This window comes from Diabrotica virgifera, chromosome 4 (assembly GCF_917563875.1).
Source record: "Diabrotica virgifera virgifera chromosome 4, PGI_DIABVI_V3a".
NCBI lineage: Eukaryota > Metazoa > Arthropoda > Insecta > Coleoptera > Chrysomelidae > Diabrotica > Diabrotica virgifera.
Genome location: NC_065446.1, coordinates 104,865,915 through 104,887,362, shown reverse-complemented (window position 1 = coordinate 104,887,362; position 21,448 = coordinate 104,865,915). Strand labels below are relative to the sequence as shown.

The following is a 21,448-nucleotide window of genomic DNA, read 5'->3' as shown; positions in this document are numbered from 1 at the left end:
AGTTTTGACCTTGGCGACAAGCAATAACCGATTATTATTTTAAGTGTGAATAGAAACGCCGACATCCGATTAATATACGAATCTGACACACAAGTGTGAACGGGCTGTTAAACCTACCAGCCAGTATCCTGAGGGCAATTTCTCAATATAGTGTCCCATTTTCTGTTATATAGAAGCCAAGCTATTTACATTCAGAATGAGGAAATCCGAGAAAATTACGAACAGGAAATCAAACAGTCGAAACTAAATACAGAGCAATGATGTGGAAAGGCTGTGGCAACAAATGGAAAATTCAATTACGGAGTTGGCAGAATTAATAATAGGGAAAAGCAGGAAGAGAACAAGGAAATGGTTTGATAGAGAATGCCAAGAAAAACTACAAGACAAATAGAAAAAGCGAAACATTATGCTTCAACAAGAAACAACAGAAAGTAAAGAAAATTATGCAACTTCACGCCGAGAATCAAGAAAATTAATCAGAGAGAAAAAAGGAAATACGAACAACAGCAATATGAAGAAATGGAAAGGAATAGACAAGAGTCAAATAGTCAAGCATTTTACAAATCAGTGTCAAGCGAAAAGAGAGGTTTCAGACCTAAATGCGTGTCTGTACTCGGAAAAAAATGATGAATTAATAATCAACGAAGAGGAACTGCTCCAAACATGGCAAGAATATTTCAACAATTTACTAAACATACAGCAAGAGGAAGAACATGGAGAAGATATATCGCTGGTACCTATGATTAATGTGATTCCTAATACATTTTCAGTGAAAATAATATATCTTTGATAAGTATTGGCGATTACAATTTTTTTATATGCGTATCCGCGAAGATTATAACTCCCAAAATATTTATAATGAAAAGATTTAGTTCATAATAGATGCCGACGAAAACAATTATTTACCTTTCAGTTTCTGTTTCTGCCCACGAAAACAATTATTTCTGAGAACTTTTTACTAATTATAATTTTCGTGGACCCACAAACAGAAATGATGTTTTTGACGATACCTACTCCTCAAAAAATAAATTTTTTCGCTAACACTTAATTATGGATTATAATTTTTCACAATCATATAATCGAGAATAATATTTTTCGCGGCGTTCATTGAAAGTTCTACTCTTAACGGCATTTTTCGGAGTTATACTTTTCGTAGGCGGCGGCGATATATATTGGGGTGGACCCACCGGTAGAAGACAAAAACATAGACGAAACATTGCAAGCAATTAACAAATTAAAGAACGCAAAAGCTCCAGGCTCCGACAATCTACCGCCGGAGTTCCTCAAGTCCTATCAGCAATCCAGAAAAAACCAAATATATGTTGGTTTCTAAAACCTCCCGAAATATCCAACAGAGAATTCAAATTAACACTCACACCTTTGAGCAAGTCAAGGAATTCACATATCTTGGATCGCTAGTAAACTCAATAAACACGACAAGCGATGAAATAAAATGACGCATAGCAATAGCAAACAGAACTGTTCACGGTCTCCATAAACATTTAAAAAATAAAAATATAAATCGTGCAGTAAAGCTTAATATATACAAGACCTTAATAAGACCGGTTTTGATATATGGAGCTGAAACGTGGACCCCATCTCAAAGTGATGAAAGACTTCTTGGTATTTTTGAGAGAAAAATTCTTAGAAAGATTTTTGGGGCAGTAAATGAAAATTGGCTATGGCGTCGAAGATACAACTTTAAACTGTATCAGTTATACACCGATCCAGATATTCTGAAATTCGTTAAAGTGCAGAGACTTAGATGGGCTGGACACATTGTTGCCAGGAATCGACAGGAGTGGCGACTTCTTTGTGAGCAGGCCAAGATCCACAATGGATTGTCGAGCCACTTATGATGATGATGAGTTCCTTAAGTACAGAGGAGAAACTTTACATAGACAAATACACAAATTAATAATACTTATATGGAAATAAGAGAAAATACCAACAAAATGGCACAAAAGTGTAATAATCCCCATCCATAAAAAGGGAGACAAAACCAAATCAGATTTTTATTCTAAGACAGCTACTTAAAAAAGTATGGGAATTCAATAGAACTATCCATAATCTCTTCATAGATTTCCGACAAGCATACGATAGCATTAAAAGGGATCAGATGTGGAATGCAATGGCAGAACTTTTAGTTCCAAAAAACTTATCCAGCTTGTTAAGATATGCGTAAACGGCTGTAGATCCAGAGTACGGATAGGTAACAAACTCTCAAAATCGTTCGAAATAAGCAGAAGGTGACAGATGCGCTGTCACCTCTTCTTTTTAATACAATCCTGGAGAAAGTAGTAAGAACAGAATTACTGACAGTAAATGGACCAAAATTACTACATATTAGCATATGCGAATGGCATTGACATTGTGGGAAACACAGTCACCAATGTGAAGGAAACTTTCAATAAATTGGAGGTAGAGGCAAAGAAAACTGGTTTAAGGGTAAATGAAGAGAAAACCAAATACATGTGCATCAACTGACAAAAGGGACGAGATAGAATAGGGCAAAATGTTATGATAGACCCATATAACACTGCAACGATAGAGCAACAATCACTGCAGATAACGATATCACGGAAGAGATTAAAGGAAGAATTCAGGCAGCAAACAGATATATGTATAGCCTCCACAATACTATTAAATCTAAGAGCCTAACACGAGCATCAAAGATCAGAATATATAAAAGTGATTAGACCAGTGCTCATGTATGGGTGTGAGACGTAAGACCAAAGTAATTGAAAGAAAACTTTATGATGTTTTGAGAGAAAAATCCTCAGAAGAATCTTTGGATCTTATCACGACCCTAATAGCAACCAATACCGAATGAGAACAAATGCTGAGGTCAAGCAGTTGTATAGGGCGAGTGACATAGTCCAAGAAATTAGATCTCAGCGTCTAAGATGGGCTGGCCATATCCATTACTTACTTACTTATCCTCTTCGTTCCCACTGGAACATAAGCCATTGAATTGTCATACTCCATTTTTGCCGATCTTGTGCTTTTTCTCTAACTTCTTTCCAGGTTAGGCCGACGTTTTCTGCTTCTTTAATAATTATTTTCTTCCATGTATTATCGGCCTCCCCTGTTTCCGTTTTCCTGGAGGTTGGAATTCCAATGCTTGTTTTGTTATGTCTGTGTCTGGTTTCCGCAAAGTATGGCCCAACCATTTCCATCTTTTCTTTCTTATTTCTTTATGTATTGGTTCTTGCTTCGTTTTTTCCATAAATCTGAGTTTGTGATTCTGTTGGGCCAAAATATTCTTAGAATGTTTTGTAAGCATTTATTGATGAAGGTTTGAATCTTTCCAGTGTTGTGTTTTGTTATTCTCCAAGTTTGTGATAGAATAGAATAGAATTTATTCATCCACAAAGTTTACACAATTCTTACAAAAAAAAAATGTATAAATCTTATCGGACTAGTCAAAGTTTTAGTACAATATATAGTAAAAATACATATGATTAAAATAAAACAGTGATTACAATAAAATAAATAAGAAATAAAAGTTACAAATAAAAATTTAGAACTGTTGTTGCAAAAATGTTAAAAATCCATCAATACTATAGAATGTGTTGTCCAATAAAAATGAATACACAGTTTGGCGAAAACCTTTATGTGAAGAATTACTGAGATTTAATATATTGACTATTTTATTGTAACATTTTATTCCAATATATTCAGGTGCATGTTGGGATACACCTAATCTAGAGAAAGGTTGTCGAAAATTTGATTTACCTCTAGTATCATGTGAGTGAATGTCCTAATTTCTGTCAAACTTAAGCTTGTTTTCCTCAATGTGCAATATTAATTGGAAAATTAAAAGGCTAGGTAGTGTTAAAATATTAGACTTCTTAAATAGTGGCTTGCAACTATCCGAAAATGGAACGCCATACATACTTCTTAAAACTTTCTTTTGAGCTATAAATGCCCGTTCAAAATGAGATGAGCAACCCCAAAATATTAAGCCATACTGAAGTACAGACTGGACTAAACTAAAGTAAATCATCCGCAATATATCAAATGAGACAGTTTCTCTTAAATTACGCATTATATAGCTACATGTACTTAACTTTGCTGATACATGATTCACGCGAGTTTCCCATGTAAGTTTATGATCTAGGGTTACCCCCAAAAATTTCGTTGTAGTACAAATTTCTACTGATTTGCCATCCACATGTAAATAAAAGTCGGAATTGGGAGTTAGGTTTTTTGGTAAGAAACGCATAAAATGTGTTTTTGTTACGTTGAGCTTGAGTCCATTATTTTTACAATATGTGCTAAATTCAGCAGACGCAAAATTGGTATTTTCCACCAGTTTTATGGGTTCACTGTGAGACATGAGAATGTTGGTATCATCAGCATACTGAACAATTTTATCTGGCATTGAACAAAACGTGTTTAGGTCACTTACAAATATAATGAAAAATAAAGGCCCCAGTATTGAGCCTTGAGGTACACCCATCGTACATTGAAGTGGCCTCGACGTTACATTATCCAGTGTGACTACTTGAGTTCTATTACTTAGATAAGATAGGGCCCAAATGTACGATATACCACTTACTCCAATACCCTACAATTTTTGTAATAAGAGTTCACAATAAACCGTATCAAATGCACAACTAAGGTCATAAAAAAGACCCAATACATTTAATTTATCATTTAATGCTTTATAAATAAATTGAAGACAGTCAGAAATAGCAGTATTTGTAGATTTCTTTTTTCTAAACCCGTTTTGAATAACAGGAAGAATTTTAAACTGTTCTAAATAATCTGTTAACCTCTTTGCATAGGCTGCTTCAAATATTTTAGAGAACTGACTTAACACACAAATCAGCCTATAGTTTGCAATATCAGTTGCAGATCCTTTATTTTTAAAATTAGGGATTCCTTTTGATTCCTTTATATCTGGAAATATTCCGCATGTAAATGATTCATTTATGAGATAAGATAGTGGTAGAGCTATATAAGTGGCAACATGTTTCAAAGCTTTTCCATCAATTTCGTCAACCCCTGCAGCTGTTTTAGAAGCAGTTTTCAACACAATAGATATAACTTCTTTTTCAGTGGTTGGTGATAAAAAGCAACTTGAATTGAATTGGTCAATTTGTATAGTACGGTTAACAACTGATAGTTCATTATTTTTTACAGCATTAATAAAATAATTGTTGATTTGATCAGCTAAACGATCCATATAATAGTACTGCCTTTACATTACTATTGAAAATTTTTACTTTGGTGTCCAGTTTTACCTCATTAGATTTGCATATATGACATGTCCATTGACTCCCTAATAACCGCCTTGCCAAACTGATCTGGGAGGAAGCCCCCATAGGAAGAGGGTCCTTAGGACGCCCACGAATGCGATGGAGAGACAATATATGGTTAGCTCTAAGAACAATGGGGCTACTCACTGACCCCACTATCATGGATGACTGTTCGAGATGGAAGCGAGTTATGCAGTCAGCCAAGACCCACCCCAGGTTGTAGTGCTACCAGAAGAAGAAGAAGCATTCAGGTTAAATAGTGTAGTCAAACAAACAGAATTTTGATGCCGATATAAAAAAAACTGGATTGTGAGGGAAAACTATAAGTAATAACACAATAACCTTCACTAATAACATATTTTATGTAATTCACAAAATCTGTAATGTACTATTGCCAGTAACCATCCCTGTATCACAAATAATTTTGCAAACTATAAAAACATGTTTCTACAATATTGTTCTATGAGTAACAATCTGCAAATGCATTAGACAACAGATTGAAATTACATAATCTTTAAAAGATAATATAATATACAGTCAATTTTAAGTGAATGCTTTAATAACAACTATGTATCTCAACTCTTCTGCTGTGGCATGGGAGGCATGATAGGAGGAGGCACTCCCCCTGATATCGCTGAATTAGGTCCTAATAATATTTGTTTCTGTTGATTCTTTTGCATTTCTTCCATTTGAGCTCGCTCCACTTCAAATATTATGGGTGCGAAAAGTATAATAGATGTGCTAAAGACTACCCACGTTGCGCTCCTTGAAAAACTATAAGCAAATTTGATGCCTTCTTTAGTGTTTACAACTGTAGACCACGTGAAATTTCTTATAGACTCTGGAAACATTTCTGTCAGACCCCATAATCTTTCACAGAAGGTTTCATCAGGCTGTAAATAAAAACAAAAAATATTACTGTTAAATCAAATAATCTTTATTACAGGGACTTTCTCATGAATTTTTTGTTAAAAAGAAACTATTATATTTTATTAACAAAATTTATTATTTATTGGAATTTTAATTTCACTTTACTGCTGTATATGGCATCTGGCAAAAAGTGTGTTTTTTACTGTCAGGCACTTTGTGTACCCTCTATGAAAATTTTTCGGTAAGTTCAAAGTGCTTAAGACTCAAAACTAGACAATACGCCTTTAAAATACATAATTCATTGTTTTTTCATTCAATTCAATTCAGAGGCCCTTTCGGCTTCTACGTTTATGGACTTAAAATAAACCAAAACATATTTTGAGTTATACTTTGGGAAGAATCAATGAATTTTCTACCATACAAACACCTGACACACACTTTAAACCCAAGACCTTTGTAGTTTTGTTGGACCTATATATATATATATATATATATGTTGGGAAACTATATACCTGGACCTCAGAGGTAAATACACTATGTCGACATGGTGTTGTTTTGAATAAGTTTCTTTAATCCTTTTATTTTATTAGTTGGATTATACAGAGTGAGTTTTATGTATGGAAACACTCAATTATCTCGAAAACGGCTTGGACGATTTTTATATATTTTGATAGGTAGGGGTTTTCTAATGCAGCCGATATTATAGTGCTAATTACATTGTTGTCATATTTTCTGTTTTTCTGTAAATCTAATGAACTTTCTTATTTCAAATGGAACACCCTGTATATTTTTTGCGTTTTGAAGTCCTTAAGAGATACTGATTATTTTTTATGATATTCCCTTAACCTACATGCCATAATTTCGGAGTTATTGCTACATTTATTTTTTAAAAAAAATTTAACAAAAAATTATAAAAATCAATTTTTTTGGCCCGGGTAAACACTATTTTAGGTTGTTTGGATCATTGGGAACAAAAAAGATATTTTGTAATTTTTCTCTGAAATTAATCGTTTCCAAGTTATAAACAATTTAAAACTGAAAAAAATCGAATAATGACGATTTTCAAGGTTCAAGAACACAAGTAAAAAATATAATTTTTAAAATTTTAAAGTACCTAAATTCAAGCCCAACTCTTCTTCTAATAGCTTGCCATAAGATTTTTGCCTCCTTTTATTGTATAACATTGCTTTTTAATTTTTAATGAAGTGCATATGAGAGGACGGGCGATCGAGCTGCATTAACAACTAAAAAACAATGTTTTAAAATGAAACAATCTCAAATTACTTATCGGTAACTGATAAAACAAGCCTTGAGCTTGAATTTGGGTACTTCGAAGTTTCAAAAATAACATTGTTAATTTGTGTTCTTGAACCTTGAAAATCGTCATTATTTGATTTTTTTTTAAATTGTTTATAACTCGAAAAACGATTAATTTTAGAGAAAAATTACAAAAGATTTTTTTTGTTCCCAATGATCCAAACAACCTAAAATAGTGTTTACCCGGGCCAAAAAAATTGATTTTTGTAATTTGTTTAAATTTTTTTTTTTTTTTTTTTTTAATAAATGTAGCAATAACTTTGAACTTATGGCATTTAGGAATATAACAAAGTTCATTAGATTTCCAGAAAAACGGAAAATATGACAACAATGTAATTAGCACTATAATATCGGCCGCATTAGAGAACCCCTACCTACCAAAATCTATAAAAATCGTGGAAGCCGTTTTCGAGATAATTGAGTGTTTCCATACATAAAACTCACTCTGTATAAATTGGGTATATATTATCATTAAAATAAGGTCATATTGTCTTTCAACCAATTATAGGATATATCAGATTTTTATTAACACATTGGCAGACATAACATCTATACAGGGTGATTGATTAGTAGGGTAAAGTTCAATAGCTCCCATAGGCGTAACCAGGGGGGTCTTGGGGGTTATAACCCCCCATTGGGATGTACTTTGAGCTCTTTACGCTTAACACCATAGCCCTCAGAGACCTTCCAGTAGTTGTAACCCCCCCTTAGGCTCATCCTGGTTACGCCTATGATAGCTCCGCTATAGTAATAGATAGCAATAAAAGTTAATAACAAAAATTTTAGCCACCTTTGAGCACATTACAAAATTAGTTAGAATGTTACAGGGTGTTCGATAACACAGTGGCAGACCTAACTTATGTTTTTTTAAATGGAACACCCTGATTCGGATCACATTTTGGTGATAGGCGACATGAAATTGAAGATACTTAAAGACAAAAACGACAGAAAGAAAAGAAAGAGGTGGAATAGATCAAAACTAAACACAGATAATGCAAACAGAAAATTCTGCACTAAGTTGGAAGAAAAACTACTAATCCTAAAACCATCGGACATAGATGAAACATGGGAAGACATAAAAGATAGTATTTTAACAGCAGCAGAGGAGACGATAGGACTAATGAAAGACAATAAAAGAAAATATTGGTACGATGAAGAATGCGAGCAAGCTAGTAAGGGCAAGGACCAAGCAAGACACACGTGGTTGGCCACAGGGAAACAAGAAGATCTCCTACACTATAAAGAGAAAAAGAAAGAGTCAGACAAATGTTGCAGAACTAAAAAGAAGAAATGGATTGAAGACTTACTGCTGGAACTCGAAGCTAATAGTAACGATAATGCAAGACTATATAAACACATAAAAGCACAGATTAAGAAAAAGATACCAACAAATATTGGAAAAAAGGAATGGGAAACACACTATAGAGAATTGTTCAAAAAGAATGGCAATGCTGAAAATGCAGAGAATGAAGAACAAACAGAAAATAAGAATGTAGAACAATCAGAGCCTCCCTCATACAACGAAGCATTCCACAATCCACAAGCTGATAGAACGAATATGGGAAGAAGAACGCATGCCGAACGACTGGAATTGCGGTCTGATAACACCAATCCCTAAAAAAGGTGACAAGACGAAATGCACTAACTACAGGGGAATCACGCTATTAAATACAATGTACAAAATATTAACTAATTTGATCAGACAAAGAATAGAAAAAGAAACGAGAACAAAAATAGGTGAATACCAATATGGATTCAGAGAAGGTAAGTCAACAATAGATGCAATACACATTGTAACGCAAATCGTTGAAAAAAGTTACGAGCATGGAATAGATCTACATCTGTTTATTGACTACAAGCAAGCCTTTGACAGTGTAATAAGGGAGGAGCTAATTAATGATATGAAGCAACTAGGCATTCAAGAAAAACTATTAAGTCTCACGAAAATGACGATGAAGGAATCCAAAGCACGAATCTTAACAAGAGAAGGCTCATCAGATGAAGTACAAATGGAGGTAGGTGTCAGACAGGGAGACTCCCTATCAACAACATTATTTAACATTGCCATAGAGGGTGCAGTAAAAGCAGCCAAAATTAGGGGAACAATTATCGAATCTTCAGCCCAACTGATAGCGTATGCAGACGATATTGCACTGGTTACTAGAGATTTAAAAACCATGCAGAATATAATATTAATACTAGATAAAGAAGCAAAGAAGAGAGGGCTAGTAATAAACCAAAGCAAAACGAAATATCTCAAGTGCTCAAGAGAGAATACGAACATCGAGAAAGAAATTAAGCTTGGAGCATATACATTTGAAAGAGTACACCGTTTCAAATATTTGGGAGTGATGGTGAATGGCAGAAATGATAGAACGGATGAAATAAATGAACGCATCCTACTGGGTAATAAAACCTATTGGAACTACCAAAAATTCTTGAAAGAAAAACACATTAGTAAGACAACAAAATTAAAAATTTACAAGACTGCAATCATGCCAGTGATCACCTATGGTGTAGAGACGATGTGCCTAACACAAAAAGATGAAATGAGATTAGAAATCTTAGAGAGAAAGATAATTCGATGAATAATGGGACCGGTGAGGATAAGTGTAGGCGAATTTAGAAGATTAACAAATGAAGAAATTAAAGAAGTCATCCAGGGTGAAGACATAATCAAGTTCGTGAAGGCGCAGAGGCTCAGGTGGCTGGGACACACAGAAAGAGCTAACCCAGACTCTACGCTAAAGCGAATAACTGGCTGGAGACCAACAACAAAGAGACCAAAGGGAAGACCAAAAACAAGATGGAGAGATCAAGTCTTAGGAGACATAAAGAAGCTGAGAATCTACAATTGGAAGGAGCGTTGTAAGGACCAGAAAGAATGGAGGAAAGTTGTAGACAAAGCCAAGTCACACACGCTGCTATAATAATAAAAGACAACAGCGGACTGATTCTCCGCAACAAATGAATCAGAGAGCCCAAAAGGGCGGCAAACGCCAGGAGTGAATAAGCCATGATGATGATGAAATGGAACACCCTATATTTTATTTTATATTCGAAATCCTGGTAACTTCTCCATCACAAAAATATAAAGGTCTGTAATGTTATACAGGGTATTTACAAAGTTATAACCAATTTTGTATGAAAATCGTAACAAGTTCAATTCCCTGTATAAATAAAAATAAGCACAACAGCAATGGTTTATTAATGCCATATTTTTTTATTTATTGTCAAAGTTTTTAAGAATTATTGATATTGCTAATTTTCTTTATATCAAATACAGGGTGAGTCAAAACGCAAGTACATTATTTTCTCAGTAATGTTAAATGGAACACCCTGTATTTTATATCATTATTGAAAAGTATATATAACATATATAAGTTTATATACATTCCCTATGCCCAAATTTATTAGTTTTCGAGATATTTTCATTTTTCAGAGCAAATTATTTTAGGTGTTTCAATTTATCTAAATTTTAAGTAAACCATGACTGAATTGACAATTGAAGATTACCGATTATCAATCCGGTAATCAATGTAACACTGTAGCAAATAAAGAAATAAAAATAATTTATTAGTAATACATTTTACAAACAAAAACACAACCACTACATGCAACATTTTTGAAACAATTAAAAACTATCTTTTATACATTTTGCAAAAAAACATGTTTGAAAAAATGAGAAGCTACTTTTAATAAAATATTTTTAATATTTAATTACATAAGGTGTTCAAAATTATCTCCTAACACATTTATGTACGCCTAAAAACGATCATTGAATGAGCTACTTACTCTACGGAGCATTTGTAAATTAACACATCGAAATACACTTTGTATTCTATTTTTCATCTCATCCCTTGTTGTTGGAGGTATTTTATAAACTTCATTATTAACGTAACCCCAAAAAAATCAGTCCAGTTTATTAAATTCTGGGCCCGTATTCTTGAATTTCAGGGAGTAGAAATGGTAAGAGAAAGTGACGTAAAAGTAGGCGTGGCTCCGTAAAACCGAAAATGCTGTATTCTTGAAAAAACTTCTCTTAATCTTTGAGAGAAATGTCACTCCCTGAGGGAGTAATAATTTCTACTGGTAGTATGTAAGAGAAATTGAAAATGGGAGTGAAGATAACAATACATAACCTTAGAAAAGCGGAGAGAACTGAGAGAAGTCTCAAAACCGTCTGTTTTATTTCTATCTGCTTTCTTCTATGCATCTCTCTGTTACATAATAAAATCATTTCTGTCTGAAATATCTCAGCTGATCCAATTGTATGGAACTCTGGTTTTTAATTACAATTTAGAGAGATTTTTTTATTGAGAGGGTTCCCAATGTCAGATCTTGTCATTTTACACTGAAACTTATCCTTCAATCCACATGTAGATTTTATAATCTAACTTCCATATGCAGATTTATGGATGTTTCTATCTATCAAAGAGTAACAAGTTGAATTATAGTGGTTTCACGGCAAATGTTGGGAAGTGCTTCAATAAACCAATATTTACGAATTACAAATGGTAATAACTCTATAATAACGTTCAGTGAAGATGTCACACATATATTTTGTCATAAAACGGTAATTATTTTAGTTCCAAAGTGTAACAATTCGAGTTGTTTCATTTTGTAACTGATTTTTTCCTAAGCGTTTTATTTTCTCAGTTGCAAACAGATTTCTAAATTTTACTCTTCAGAGTTGGCTTTGAACGTTAAAAAAAATTCAAAGACTGAATGTCCAAGGACAGATTATGAAAGAAATTAATATTTTCACAAGAAGGCATAATATATATTCTTTTCCTATAATGGAATCTCATTACTGCTTAGCTCGCACACAGAGAATATATTTACAGGGGGGCTTGAACTTATCTGAAATGTATCGGTTTTATCTAAAGCAGTGCACAGAAAATAATTGTCAGTCTATTAAAAAGAATTTATATGGAAATACATATTTTTAATACTGAGTACAATATTTAAATTTTTTCAACAAAAAAAAATGGTCAAGGTCAATTAGAAAAGAAAACGATTTAAAACTGTCTTCTTCGACAAAACTCTAGTATTTTGTTTTGACTTGGATGTATTCAGACTGCAGAGAAGGGCCATTCGCATTGTCGCAGGCTTGCCATATAGAGCCGATTGCAGACAAGTTTATATAGATTGGAAAATATTAACATTACCTTGCCAGTATATATATGATAATCTTATATATGTAAAATGCAATATGCATAAATTCCAGACTCATGAACAGATTCATAATATTAACACACGCTTTAGAGGGAACCTTGCCCCAAAGTTTCGTAGGCTGGAGAGGTGCAGAGATGGCCCATCATGTCTGGCTATACATTTCTTTAATAAATTACCCCAAATAATTCGAGAACTGCCCTTAGATACATACAAAACAAAAATCAAAGAACTTCTTTTGGTGGGTGCTTACTATTCTCAGGAGGAATATCTCGGGGCTACTCTGTTGTGATAGTCCTACAGCTCTCTTAAATGTTATGTGTGCTCTTGTGTTTTTATGCTAATATTCTAACTTTGTGTTAAGTATTTAGACTAGGTGATAAAATTTTATAGATTTTACTTATTAAGTGTTAGCTTGCCAATGTATTTCAATGATGCATTTTAACAGACTTTGACTTTTGTAAATACTTTGTATATTGACATCAATAAACTGAATTGAAAAAAAAAACTTGCTAGCAGTTCAGGTTATTCCAAACAGACAGAAGTGATTTTTTTATAAAAGAGGGCTTGCCTGTTACAATTACACAATTTACGATATACATAATAAACAAGGATATTACATTTTATGGCATGACGGGTAGCTTGTAGGGGTGTTAACAAAATAGGTGGTTGTTTACTAGAAATATTTGAGGGATCATGTTACAGTAAAATGTCATATTTTATTTTATTTAATCAATTTGTAAACAATTGTAACTTTATTGGGCTTGTCCCGTGGAAATAAAATAAAAAAAATAAAAATAAAAAAAAAGTTAAACCCATTTGTACCTTTCGGTGTTGGGCTCAGAAACGTCATATTTTACTCAGATAATTGCACTGGGCAAAATAAAAATAAGTTTATATATGCCCTTTAATCATACATTGTCTTAAATACACATATATTGAAAGCATTACTCGTAAGTTCTTTGTTTTAGAACACATCCAAAACTAGGGCGATATAATGCATGCTCTTATAGAACGTGAAAAATAAAATGCTCTGAAAGGAGGACCACTGTATGTGCCTTCACAACTAAAACCTATAATAAATTTGGCAAAGAAAACTGGAAAACCCTATATTACTATTATCTTTTGAGATTTCATGAATATTAAAGCTTTAGTTAAAAACACAGCTAACTATACCAAAAATATCAGCGAGGAAACAATGAAATGGAATGATGTGCATATTGTTAAAGTAGAAAAATTAGCCCACTACACAATTTTACACAAAAAAATATTTTTTTTAGGAGTTCTAAAGTACAAATGTTAACGGGAGAACAAGAGGATAGCGAGCAAATATTGATATCATACTTCTCATACATGCTAATCAGTTATAACAGAGAATATAAATATACTCTCCATTTATATTCGTTTAACGTTTATATTCTTTGGTTTAATCAATGTATAATTTTATTATCAATAAATAATTATGTAAGTGGGTGTACAGATATTCCTGCCCTCACAATATTCTTTTTTATACATACAAAAGTGTATAATCTCTCATTTGTTTGTTTTAGCATAGTGTATAGTTAGTGTGACCAACTAGCCCGAAAAATCCGGGACATGGCCCGAATTACGAAATCGTGTCCCGGTGTCCCGGAAAAGGCTTTCGGGCCATCCGAATTTTCAACTTTTTGGTAAAATTCTATTTTTTTCGTTATTCTTTTAAAAATTCACATCAAATTAAATTGTTGGGACGAAAAAAAAATCGAGAATAATAATTATGCTTTTACAAAATAAGCAATGTAAAGAATTACATTGCAAGAATACATCATAATAATATTATTATTTTGTTTGTTGAGGTCAATTTAAAATATGAATGGATTGATTTTTAAATGTTTTGAAGCTGTTTTCTTGTGACCTGTTTGGCAATTATATTTTTGATGGGATTAAGCCACAATTGGTTGTAATGATAATTACATTTTTGTATTAACCTAAGGTTATAACACATGGAAATCCAACATCACTTTATTTTCATTTTTCCTTTTTTGAGAATGATTGGAAGTCGAAAAGTCAAAAAGTAACAAAAATATAATTATCATTATAACCAATTGTGGCTTAATCCTAGTAAAAATATCATTATCAACATAAAATTTTAAATAATCAATAAAATGATGATATTAAAGTCCTATATTTAAAAAATAAAAAATGGCCCGATTTTCATTGAAAAGTCCCGGATTTCAAGTATTTTTTTCAGTCTTGTCCCGAATTCAACTGAATTGGAGTTGGTCACACTATGTATAGTATATCATGTGGCCAAGTTGTAATCATATTTTTTGTGCTACTAAAATCATTTGTATTATTTTATCCTGCTGTATAACAAAATGATTTTAAACTAAATATGAATTTAATTTGTTGGTTACTTATTTATTCTACAAAGTTAGGTAGGTTATAGTTATTGTATATCTAAAAAAACAACAACCAATAGACACACTGAATAACATACAAATCATGTAACGTTAGTGAGAGCACGAGAAATCTTTGTCAACGTTGTGTACATACAAAAAGAGAAAATAAAGGCCGGTTTAAGCACAGTTTAATGTCGAGGTTAAGAAACCTCAACAAAGAAATAAAATAAAGGTGCAAAGCTGGTAAACAATACTATTATCACAGCATGTATATGCAAATAAATTAAAAGCCACAATCCGGCAACACTGTTCGCAGTTTCTCTCATTCCTTTCTACTCCCTCGATTCAAGAATACAGCTTTTTAAAATCGAGAGAAATTATGAAGGTGTAGAAAAGCGAGCTAGTGTAGTAGGGAGTAAAATTTTCTCTCAATTCAAGAATAAGCACACTGGTGATTTGGGTGGCCACGCTACTGGTCCATTGAAAAATGAAAATATCTCGAAAACTAATAAATTTAGACATAGGGAATGTTATCTAAAAATTGAAAGTACGGTAATGGTACTTTTCAATAGTGATATAAAATACAGGGTGTTCCATTTAAAATTACTGAGAAAATAATGTACTTGCGTTTTGACTCGCCCTGTATTTGATATAAAGAAAATTAGCAATATCGACCATTCTTGAAAATTTTGACAATGCGTTAAAAAATATGGCATTAATAAACCATTGTTGTTTTGCTTATTTTTATTTATACAGGGAGCTGAACTTATTACGTTTTTCATAAAACATTGGTTATAACTTTGTAAAAGCCCTATATAACATAACAAACCTTTATATTTTTGTGATGGAGAAGTTAACAGGATTTTGAATTTAAAATAAAATATAGGGTGATCCATTTAAAAAAACATAAGTTTGGTCTGCCACTGTGTTATCGAACACCCTGTAACATTCTGACTAATTTTGTAATGTGAAGCTCAAAGGTAGCTAAAATTTTTGTTATTAACTTTTATTGCTATCTATTACTATAGCGGAGCTATTGAGCTTTACCCTACTAATCAATCACCCTGCAGATGTCACAATTTCCATTGATGTAATGTGGCACAACGTATATAGACAACATTTTTAAAATATCAAGTTGTGACAAAAAATCGGTAGATTTTATGACACATTACATTTACAGATGCATATGAAATGTGGCACCACATCCATGGTCGTCGTCCACATGGTTAAAACAAATGTTAAAAAACTTATTATTAACTATTTAGATATAAAATAAATAAATAGCTTCAGAACAACATTAAAAAACTTATTGTTTCCATAAACGATAAGCACTGAAAGAAATTCAGCAATTTCCATATTCTACTTTGCAAATTTCAACTCAAACTAAACACAGTTGCTCGAAATGACATACTGTAGTTCAGGGCCGGACTGGCACATAAAAAAGGCGCCAACCCAAATCATAAAAAGGCGCCAGGCCCCCCACCCTTTTTTACATCAAACTTTTTTCAAATCCTAACGCATGTATTTTCAAGTAACTCTATAAATATTGTGATTTTTTTAAGTTTATTTTAATTTAAATCCATAAAGTAATTTACTATTTTTATTGGAAACAGTAAATTATATTAAGATGCCATAAAAATATAGCTTCAGTTTCCCAGTATCCCTTTTACTCCGTTACATTTTTTGATGATCTCTGGAGATTTAAAACAAATTTTTGAAAAGTTTGAGTAATTTTTCAGCTGCTTCTACAGAGGAATCTACTGGTTCAAAAACAATTAACAACAATCATGATTTGTGTTCAATATAACTCACTTTTTGAATTTTTTCAAATTTTTAGACCGCTCTAACACTCCATATAATAGAAGAGTAAACCTAGATAAAATATCCGCAACCACACAGTGTCAGGCGATCCGTGCCTAAGTGGTGAATGACCTAGATCAGACAGCCGCAAACGGAGCCCTCGGAGAACTGACGAAACCCTTTGAAATTTGAAATTCAAGCCTTAACGTGGGTAAGGGCGCACTGCATCGCCGGACAGTATAATTCGCCCATACTCATGGGAACTATATGGATAAGTATTTAATCACGCAGGAAAAAATAAAACAAAACGAAGGGACAATGGAGCGAGTCACCGGTGATGATGCAAGCTGGAACAAGCTATGATGAGATGATAATATCGTGTTCATCAGTAGTGACGGGAACAAAGGGAAAGTATTCAGCGAAGAAAAAAAGAGGAAGGAGACTTCGGAAAAAGGGGCTCTGTTGGAAGAATTCCGGTCAGGGGTAGGGACCTGAACAAGACGGAGCTTCCAGCGGAGGCAACCTTGCAAAGGAGCTCCTCACTTGGGGAGAAAAGATCTAGAGAGGAGGAGTAGAGTTCCGAAATAACGGCTATGGTAAGAGCAATGAATAAACTTACCAGAGTTACAAATAATTTAGTGAAACTAATGTCCGACCATAAGAACACGAAAGTCGAAATCAAGAATGAGGTAAAAAACCTTAAAAGAGTCACCAAAGACATCTTCTTCTTTTTGTATAGACATGACTGTCTGTTTTTTCAATATGCTTCTAGTAAGTTGTCGTTCCATCGTTTTCGTGGTCTTTCCACTGATCGTCTTCCTATTGAGAACCGTCTCGTGCTGTCGTTAAACTGTCGAAGACTACTGTCTACCGAAGACATGGAGGGAACTTCCAGAGAAGTCGCCCTCGGCAGCATTGAGAACCGAAACATAATAGTGGAGAAAAGCGGTGAGGAAGGAACGACTAAGAGGCGGCAAGCGTGTCCACACAAATGGACTTCGAAGAGTTCCTTCCCGAATAACTTAGTGAAAGAAAGATACAAATGATCGCAACGGTCCTGAACTCAAGGGAAAGGGGCTTTGAAAAAATTAACATTATAAATTCGAATAGGAAGATCACTTTACTTTACGGTCGTCACACCTGGAAGAGGAAATAAATCTCCAGACCACTTAGTAATGGTCTTGGAACCTGGACTTCTAGGTGAAGGGGAAAGGTCCAACGACCTGACCAGGAAAAACCGAAACTGGTAGTAAATGCAGTAGGTACATGCAGACCAAGAGATCTCCCACTTAATTCTATGATCACAATTAGAAGGTAGAGTCAGGAAAAAGAGAACCGGGGAAAGCGTCAGACTATTTTCATGATCCCTGTAGAGAAAGGGGTGACAGAAATGGAAGGGGACAAGAGACTACTGGCAATTATCTCTAAATTATTGAGGGAAGACATAGACACTGGAGACCAGAGAGGCGTCCCTAACAGTATAGGGGGGGGGGGCTACAGAGGTAGGAACCTCAGGAAGCTCCTCGAAGTCACCTTTATGGGCATGGACCTCCACCTCTCGCTGGAGGAGTATAAACGTGGTGACGCAGAAGGTGATAGTGAAGGGAGGTGGAAAATCCTATGCCGAGTTGCTAAAGCTAAACAAAGGCAGTGCAGACAAGAGGAAGAGTCAAATTGGTGTCAAAAGCGCTAAGAAGATTAGGTAGAGGGACCTAAAGCTCGAAGTGGCATGGAAAGAACAGGCCGAACACCTGAAGAAGATAAGCGTGGCCCGCACGGAGGAAAACGAAGTAGAGAACGTCCAGGGCTATCGGGACCAGTTGGATATATTTAATATAGACAGTGATGCCAAAAAGGAAGAAATCCTGAGACAGGATCGCAGGTATACCGGCAGCAGAAAATCTAACACATCAAACTCGTCTCTATAAGGGAAAATAGAGAAGGCAACACAAACGTCACAGTCAGACTGACGCGCGCAGCCAAAAAAGCACTGGAAAAAGAACATATTGGCTATAACTCGTGCAAGATACGAAAGAGAGACTGCATGTCCAGCGATGCTTCAGATGCCTACAGTTCAGTCATGGTAAAACCGACTGCAAGGGAGAAAACAGAGCGGCTCCTGCTACAGATGTGGCCAGGGAGGCCATCAGGCACGAGATTCCAGTAGTGAGGCGACTTTTTGACTCACTTCAGTGCCCGGAGTATAATGGGATGTAAATTATTAATGGGATGTTGCAATATCGTCAAGCTCTTATTTTTAAAGGATGCATATCGAATTTCTTAAACATTTATACCAAACATTAAAATGGCCACTTTTTGCGCATTCTGACAAAGTTGCGTTTCTACTACGCCCACGGACTTCATTATGTAGGATTCTAGGGCCCAACAATCCTACATGTATGGTTCTAGTTATGGAGCGCAGAAGAATGCACTCATATATTTTAGGGCAATTGTGAGATGATGTAACACTCTTATATTATAATAGAAACAGCAGATATTGATACCTACGAAAGGCGCCTGAATCGTAAAATTGGTCTTCGAGGGCGCCGCGCGTCGTATCTAAGCAATTTGATTATCTAATATCCGATACAAGTTGACAATTTGTATTTTGTTGTACCCAATGGCTTCATTATTTAGGATTCTGGGGCGCAACAATCTAATACCTGATAAAAGTTGACAAATTGTATTTTGTTGTACCCAATGGCTTCATTATTTAGGATTCAGGGGCGCAAAAATCCTATATGTATAATGTAGTTATGGAGAGCAGAAAACTACACCTGTCTATTATAGGCCAATTGTGGGATGTAACACTGTTTGTATCAAGTATCAGATAATTAAATGGCTTCGATGCAACGCGCAGCTCACTCGAAGACCATTTTTATAATAGAAACAGCGGAAATTTATACCTACGAAAGGCGCCCGAATCGTAAAAATTATCTTCGAAGGCGTCGGGCGTCGTATCTATGTAAGCTATTTACCTATTATAATAGAAACAGCGGATATTGATACTTACGAAAGGGGCCAGAATCTAAAAATGATCTTCGAGGGCGCCGCGCGTCGTGTCTAAGCTATTTATTATAATATAAACTAATATAAACAGCGGATATTGATACCTACAAAAGGCGCCAGAATCTAAAAATGGTCTTCGAGGGCACCGCGCGTCGTATCTAAGCTATTTATTATAATAGAGACAGTAGATATTGATTTCTACAAAAGATAAAGGAATCTAAAAATGGTCTTCAAGGGCGCCGCGAGTCGTATCTAAGTTATTTATTATAACAGAAACAGCGAAAATTATTGATACCTACGGAAGGCGCCCAAATCGTAAAAATTGTCTTTGAGGGCGCCGCTCGTTGAATCTAAGCTACCTATGTATTATAATAGAAACACCGGATATTGATACCTACGAAAGGCGTCCGAATCGTAAAAATGGTCTATGAGGGCGCCGCGCGTATCTGTGCTATTTGATTATCTTGTACCTGGTAAAAGTTATACTTTGTTGTACCAACTGGCTTCATTATATAAGTTTCTATAGCATCTTCTTCATTCAGTAAAAACAGTTTTAAACAGCGTTTAATTTTTTTAATGGATATATACTAACGAAGGCAAAAGGCGCACCGGCCCGTTGGCCGGTGGGCCGGCGGCCCAGTCCGGGCCTGCTGTAGTTTACCTCTGAGGTACAGATATGGAAAAACCAAAGAATTGATATTTTGAAAATTAGTCATGAGACAGCCCCCTTACCTGAGTAAATACTCTTGGTTCAGTTTTTTGAAACTTATTTCATTTATATACACCACAAACAAACTGAGGACTGGATAATGTAAAACATTCATTGAGACTAAAACACAGAGCTCATTGAGCCCATTCCAAAAATAACTCAAAATATATTTATTTTACTCAACAAGATACCCTGCTACTTGTAAATGTATATTGAATCTAGGCGTATGTAATAGGCTAATAGCTACTGACAGAGAGAAGAAAATACCTCCTTTATTTTGATTTGTTAATCTATTTCAGTCTCATTAAACTATGTGAAAAAAAGTAAAGTTCAGTAACCCGTATTGTATAGATGTAGTAACAATATCATTCATTAATGTGTTTGTAAATAAAAAGAAATTACATCATTGCTTAAACCAATCTTTTATTTTGACCTATTTTTTCCCATCAAAGCAAGGTGTTCAAAGTAAGGTTATGGGAAAAATCACCATCAAATTATTAAGTTATATCATCGTAATATCTTACCTCATCATCGTAACTGTCTTCAATTTCAGGTCTTTTCTTTTCTCCAGAAATAGATTGGCTAGTATTGGTAACATTTTCCTCTGGTTCTTGAGATTGAGAACCTTCTTGGGATTCCATTCCGCTGTCTCTTTCGTTTTCTTCAGCTGGTGCCATAAGAAAAAAATACGTGTATTATAACAATTGACCAATTAACTTAATTTTAACTTAACGAATGTACCAATGTATCAAATAAAAACTAAATTTATCATTAACACCTAAATCAGTATTAATGGAAGGACTGATTCGAGTTGAAGTAATGCGCATGGGCATAATTCGAAGAATTTGAACATGCGCATTTTGAATTAATAAAATATTTGAAAATAATTTTTTCCATTTACTTACTTTTTCGTTCAAGAA

The 21,448-nt window shown here is 34.3% G+C and overlaps 1 protein-coding gene across 1 annotated transcript; it reads right to left on the bottom strand.

Moving 5' to 3' along the window:
- Positions 1–5,610: 5,610 nt before the first annotated feature.
- On the bottom strand, positions 5,611–21,359 carry LOC114328126 (mitochondrial import receptor subunit TOM22 homolog). Its single transcript, XM_028276904.2, has 2 exons — positions 21,053–21,359; positions 5,611–6,160 (listed from the first exon to the last, which is right to left on the bottom strand). Exons 1-2 carry the CDS (start codon positions 21,203–21,205, stop codon positions 5,843–5,845), a joined length of 471 nt encoding a protein of 156 aa, XP_028132705.2. The 5' UTR covers positions 21,206–21,359; the 3' UTR covers positions 5,611–5,842.
- Positions 21,360–21,448: the final 89 nt, after the last annotated feature.

Coding starts and splice junctions, on each gene's coding strand:
- LOC114328126 (XM_028276904.2), bottom strand. CDS start 21,205: ATGGCACCAGCTGAAGAAAACGAAAGAGACAGCGGAATGGAATCCCAA. Junction 6,161..21,052: donor AAGACAGTTACGATGATGAG/GTAAGATATTAC, acceptor TTTTATTTACAG/CCTGATGAAACCTTCTGTGA.